This window comes from Solanum tuberosum, unplaced genomic scaffold (assembly GCF_000226075.1).
Source record: "Solanum tuberosum cultivar DM 1-3 516 R44 unplaced genomic scaffold, SolTub_3.0 scf00433, whole genome shotgun sequence".
Lineage (NCBI taxonomy): Eukaryota > Viridiplantae > Streptophyta > Magnoliopsida > Solanales > Solanaceae > Solanum > Solanum tuberosum.
In genome coordinates this window covers 220,309-227,095 of record NW_006239356.1, presented here as the reverse complement: position 1 = coordinate 227,095, position 6,787 = coordinate 220,309, and the positions used below count along the sequence as shown (strand labels likewise).

Sequence of the window (6,787 nt, the reverse complement as noted above, 5' to 3'; positions counted from 1 at the left end):
AATAATGCAAATATTCTTTTACAATGTAATAAAAGTTAAAATTCAAACAATAACCTTGTCTAGTCTCAACCCCACCCACCCCTTACCCACTTAAAACATAAAAGAAAAACTAAAAGAAAAATGCAGACACAACTTTAAAGGTCCAGATAAATCCTGTGTCCCCTAAGGTCTACATTATTCATCAATTCTTATGGGGCCTTAGTTGCCATCTTTTTCTTTTTCCCTATTTTCTACTTATTTTTCGCCCCATAGTCAGAATTTAAAATTTATAAATTCAAAATTTTACCTTTTTTCTATATTGTTGAGTTTTAAATCAATATAAAGTTCGAATCATCATCAATAAAATTATTGAGTTCTGCTGAATTCATAACATACACACTCGCTCCGTACCTCCTACTCTAGTCTACCACTACTTTATAAGTTCACCCCCTTCCCTCATTTTGAAAAAAAAAATCTTTTCTATACTACTCTCCCTTCCATCTTTTTTCCTAGTATAACTTATGCTATATTATAACTAGCTTATTATTTTCATCATCTTCTTGGTCCCAAAAAAATGAAATCCATAGATCTTTTTTGTGCTTCTCCTGCTTCCACAGCCATATGTTCAAGTATGGATCAATATACTATGGTTCGTCGTGGCATTAGGCATCAAATTGATCGTAAAATCGATCGATTAGGCGATCCTCGTACACCAAAAATCAAAACTCCAATCCCATGTTCATCTCATCAACTTCCATTCGATCCCAAAACTTACTACCATCAAAATAAAAATCGAAAGAGTCATGATGAAAAATTACGTCGTAAAAGCTCAGCTGATGTTACTGACTTAGGTAACTCTTCTAGGTACTTGTTAAGTGATAGTACTAATACTCCATTTATAGATTTCTTATCATCATCTGGAGATACATCAAAAGCTTTGATTCCTAGCAAACCTTTAAGGGCTAAAAGCACAAATGAACGACTCATGTATCGATCTTCATCGACTCGTTTACTCGAATCTCCGGTCTATAAACCTTCATCGGCTTATTCAACTGATTTGTGTGTCTATAAATCAACTCGTTCATGCCCTGGTGAACAGGTTAGTTATAAATTTTATCAGGTTACCGTTTATATACTTATTATAAAAGATTTATTTTATAAGTAACCTAAGTGCGTAAATATTTTTTAAACGGACGGGCAATGCATAGAACTTAAATTTTAGTTAATTTCTTAATTTGTTGCTAACAACTTTATTTAGTGTGAAAAAAAATTCACACGATGAGCATATTATAGCAAATTAGTTGTCAATTATTTAATATTTATCATAAAGCATTCACTTATAGTTATCTTATGATCTAATTAGATAAATATAATTTAAACAGATCGATTGTCAGTGTATAAAATTTAAATTTTATTAGTCGCATGTTCGACAGGTTGTGGAATTGAGGGTGTCAATCCATTGCAAAGGTTGTGAAGGGAAAGTAAGAAAACATATCTCCAGAATGGAAGGCAAGTTAATTATATAGTATTATTAGTATAATTATGGATATGCTATATATTATCCAAATAAATTAATGTTTTTGTATTAAATTATGCAGGAGTAAAATCATTTAATATCGATTTGGCTTCGAAAAAAGTTACAGTCATCGGCGATGTGACACCATTAGGAGTATTGACAAGTGTTTCTAAGGTGAAAAATGCACAATTTTGGCCATTTCCAACAGCTTCTTCGTCCTCGTCTTCATCCTCCTCCTCGTCCTGGTCTTCTCCGATGATCTAAAGAAAATTGCTCTTAAATTACTGATGTAATACTATGAATTAATTTTGAAATATCTATAATGCAGATGATCGAGTGTGCTTTCTTTTTTCTTTTTGGTTTAAATTAATGACTAAATATTTCAAAATTAGTCGTTAATATGGTGTATTTCATACATTATTATATGTGTGGTGGGGCTTGTAAATATTGTTTTGTTTTACTTACTAGTATCTTTTTAATTAAATGTTTATATTTTAAAAAAAATAAAAAAATAGAAAGTTTAAAAGAGTTTGTTTGGTTCTCTTGTGTTCTGTGAGGATAATAATATCTTGGAATAAACAAAAACAACAATCAAGACTTTGAATTTTTTTTTTTTTTTTCTCTCCTACTTTTTGTATACTATTGAAAATTATAAGGCTGGCATGCTTGTCTTTAGGAATGTCTTTTTTTTTTTTTTTTACCAACTTTCCAGATCACTCATTTAACGATTGTCGAGCAGTTGAAGAACATTTGACCAGGATAAGATTAAAAAAAAAAGACCGAAAATTTTAAACCGAAAAAGAAGAGTTACTCTGCGTTTGATACTAGAGTTGAGGAATAACTAATTCTAAAATTAATTTTAAGATGAATTTATTTCAGTATTATTTTTAATGCACATCGAAGGTGGGATCAATAATATTGGGATAACTTATTTTCTACCCACACGAGCTATATTAGTTTTAAGTTATATCTATTAAAGCGATTCAATGCACTAAACTCTCATTATGTGCCGAGCTACAAAATAAGATGAAGTAAAATGTATTTTACACAATTATGTCATTAAAAAAGTAATTGCAGGTCCATATGATGTTGTAAAAACCTTATTATAATCAATGAATTTTACTGATACGATCTAACTAATAAGTAATTTGACTATGTAAATATTTTTTACAATATTTAAAACGTCAACTCAAACATACATAATTATTGTGCCTCCTAATTCATGAGGAGTAATATGATAGACAAATGAAACATATTATCATTTATAAGAAACGCACGCTGTCAAATGATGGTTCACGCTTTGAAAAAACAACAATCAAACCTTTAAATTTTTTTTTTTTTTTTCTCTCCTACTTTTTGTATACTATTGAAAATTATAAGGCTGGCATGCTTGTCTTTAGGAATGTCTTTTTTTTTTTTTTTTACCAACTTTCCAGATCACTCATTTAACGATTGTCGAGCAGTTGAAGAACATTTGACCAGGATAAGATTAAAAAAAAAAGACCGAAAATTTTAAACCGAAAAAGAAGAGTTACTCTGCGTTTGATACTAGAGTTGAGGAATAACTAATTCTAAAATTAATTTTAAGATGAATTTATTTCAGTATTATTTTTAATGCACATCGAAGGTGGGATCAATAATATTGGGATAACTTATTTTCTACCCACACGAGCTATATTAGTTTTAAGTTATATCTATTAAAGCGATTCAATGCACTAAACTCTCATTATGTGCCGAGCTACAAAATAAGATGAAGTAAAATGTATTTTACACAATTATGTCATTAAAAAAGTAATTGCAGGTCCATATGATGTTGTAAAAACCTTATTATAATCAATGAATTTTACTGATACGATCTAACTAATAAGTAATTTGACTATGTAAATATTTTTTACAATATTTAAAACGTCAACTCAAACATACATAATTATTGTGCCTCCTAATTCATGAGGAGTAATATGATAGACAAATGAAACATATTATCATTTATAAGAAACGCACGCTGTCAAATGATGGTTCACGCTTTGAAAAAAAAACACGTCAAAATTATAAGGTTTTTTAAGCATGGATGTTCATAAGTGGAAATGGTGTGGGGTAATTGTTGTCTGAATGTCTAATAATGAGTCACGATGAAATTCGAATTTAATTTTTTTATATTAATATCATGTTTAATGTAACATATAATATATACATATATATGGTAGCTTAGTTGCATATAGACTATAGCACAATTCACAGTTGAGCTAAATATTAACCACGTATATTTCAACTCCAAGTGCGTATATAGTAGCTTCAATTCAATCCAAATTCAATTTTAATTACTAGTATTGGGATAGTGATTTGATTTGACCTACCAACTACATTTTCATATCGATGCAAAAACATATTTATTGTCCAGTATCGTGACACCCCTCACTATCTAATTTTATTTTTCCTTCTGTTCCTTTACTTTCTTAGCATATTCGATGTGATCATGCATATGCCATAAAAATCGATGATAAGACCTCCTAGTTGGATCCAAATGGTAGTGCTAAATCAGTGAAAATGAAATTTCATTGCTTTCTCTTCTTTGGAGTGGATATATTGAGGCCTTAAATGTTGAGTCATAATCATGGCTTCTTCTTTTTTGGGGTTGTCTTATTGTACATTACTACTATACGTACCAGCAAGACACCACTTTCGATGTTACTTTTAGAATAATTGGAACCACATGCAAGTCATTTTAATTGGTCTTATAGTCGAGTCGGTCCTGATAACTATATGCTTAAGTGCAAGACGATATTTAATTATTTATCACTTAGATTTGACTTACTAACTACAAGTTCAGATGCGGACACATATTAGGCAATGTATTACACCTCACCAATATTTTCTTTTCTAATTACTAAGATATATTTAATGAGTCATGTTAAAAAACTATATGATAAATTCACTGTTATAATGAATTAAATGTTAAAAATACATATACTCCAATTTCAAATGCAAATATAGTAATACCTTCAATTTAATTATTTGGATAGTGATTTGATCTACTTATCAACTAAAGGCTTAGATGTTGGATCAATATTTATTGCTTAGATTTGACCTACCAACAACATGCATAGATGTAGAAACGATATTCATTGTCTGATATCGTGCTACCTCTCATTATCATCGATATCGATATCTAGCATATTCAAGGTGATCATTTATGCAATAAAATGAAAATTTCCATTTGAATTTAGGCCTTGAATTAATGTTGAGTCATAATCATGGCTTCTTCTTTTTGGGATTGTCTGTTAGTACATTAGTACTACAAGGCACCACTTTATCTGTTACTTTGTTTTCAATTTTGTATTAGGTGGCCTTATTTGCTTTTTTTCCTTTTTTGGGACTTTAATTACCTCTCTTTATATCATCAATTGATTGAAAACTTTTGTACACAAAAGTGTGGAATTTTATACCTTTTTTTTTGTCAAGTACTTGTTTGAATCAAGAAATATTCTGAATCGTTACTTGCGCAGATGGATCAGGCTTTAATTTAAATTTGAACTTTTATTGTATCTTTTTTTTTTTTTTGTCTGTTTGAACTTTATTTCTTCGACTATCGAATCTAAACTTCCATTTGATCATAGATTTTGAATTGAAATTTGAACTTTTATTATATTCTTTTATTTTTCTTTTTCAATTTGAACTTCATTTCCTTTACTATCGAATCTAGACTCCCGTTTGATCATAGATTTTAAAGTTGAAATTAAAATTTTGAGATTATGATTTTTAAATTTGAAGTTGTGGTTGGCCTAGCATTTTACTCGGGAAAAAAAATCTAAAGTTTTGTAATTGAAAGTACTAGTTCAGAGAACTTAAAAATATTTGAACTTTTTGTTGCCATCTTCTACGTATAAATTTATGTTTCACTATAAAAATACCAAATTCAGATGAGCTCAATACCATAATTCGACATACGCCTAATCTTTGGTAAGCAGGAAATAAAAATAGAAAATTGCGTGAAAAAGATAGGTCATCTCAAAAATTCCATAAAGAGATCAAAATCTCAAATATTCCGCAAATTTATGGAAAATTTATAAAAAGATGAAATCCAAATCATCTTAATTCGAGAAATATGCCACTAACAACCCTTGAATTATGAAGATCAAATCTAAATCATCCTAGTCCGAGAAATACGCCTCTGACTGCCCTCGAATTATGAAAATCAAGTCCAAATCATTCAAGTTCGGGAAATACGCTACTAACGGCCCTCAAATTATGAAGGTCAAGTCCAAATCATCCTAGTTCATCCATAAAGAGATCAAAATCTCAAATATTCCGCAAATTTATGGAAAATTTATAAAAAGATGAAATCCAAATCATCTTAATTCGAGAAATATGCCACTAACAACCCTTGAATTATGAAGATCAAATCTAAATCATCCTAGTCCGAGAAATACGCCTCTGAAGGCCCTCGAATTATGAAAATCAAGTCCAAATCATCCAAGTTCGGGAAATACACCACTAACGGCCGTCGAATCATGGATAAATCTTATGAGAGAAAAATCAAGGGAGAAACATAATTGTACTCACAATCTTGATCAATAAAATATTCTTGTTTCTTAAAAATAAAAATAAATAAAAAGATAAGGAGAATTTTGGTCCATACAATAAGGGATTATATATATAATAAGTAATTGATAAATATGGAGCGGCGCACCATTAATGGCTTAAGATAGAACTTTAATCCAATTTGTCTTCCATGTTTTTTTTATATGTCTTTCTTAGTTTTACTTTAATTTAATTTTTTTTTTTTTTTTTTTGGTTTTCTTATGGATTTAGGGCCTGTTTGGTTAGTTGGTACTTGGTGTTGTAAAATATTGGAAATCACAAAAAAATTGTAGTTTAAAGTATATCTATGATACTATCTTTAAGAAAGAGATCTTAAGTTGTAGACTAGAAAGAGATCATTATTTTCTTTCTCAATAGTTGAAATGCACATTTCGAAGTCATAGCATCGATCCAAAATGTATATATTTTTAAAGTAAGGCCGATACGCATGTATTTGGTTAAAATTAACTATTATATTGACATAATACATAAACTGTTACTTGGCTTCGATTAATATTTATGCTCCTTCAACTTTGAATCCGCACAAGTAGACATTCAAAATTATGTAAAGTTGAATAAGTAAACATACACGTAAATTTGTATAAATTTGAACAAATAGACACATCATACTTAAATTTGTATAAAGTTGAACAAGTAGCCACACGTATCGTGTAGCCTATCCAAATTGCAAAAGAAAACAAAAAATAAATGAAG

The 6,787-nt window shown here is 29.5% G+C and overlaps 1 protein-coding gene across 1 annotated transcript; it reads left to right on the top strand.

Moving 5' to 3' along the window:
• Window positions 1-444: 444 nt before the first annotated feature.
• LOC102581501 (uncharacterized) lies at window positions 445-1,955 on the top strand. The gene is made up of 3 exons (XM_006363293.2): window positions 445-1,078; window positions 1,413-1,488; window positions 1,578-1,955. The coding sequence occupies exons 1-3, from the start codon at window positions 554-556 to the stop codon at window positions 1,757-1,759; spliced, it is 783 nt and encodes a 260-aa protein (XP_006363355.1). The 5' UTR covers window positions 445-553; the 3' UTR covers window positions 1,760-1,955.
• The last annotated feature ends 4,832 nt before the right edge of the window (window positions 1,956-6,787 follow it).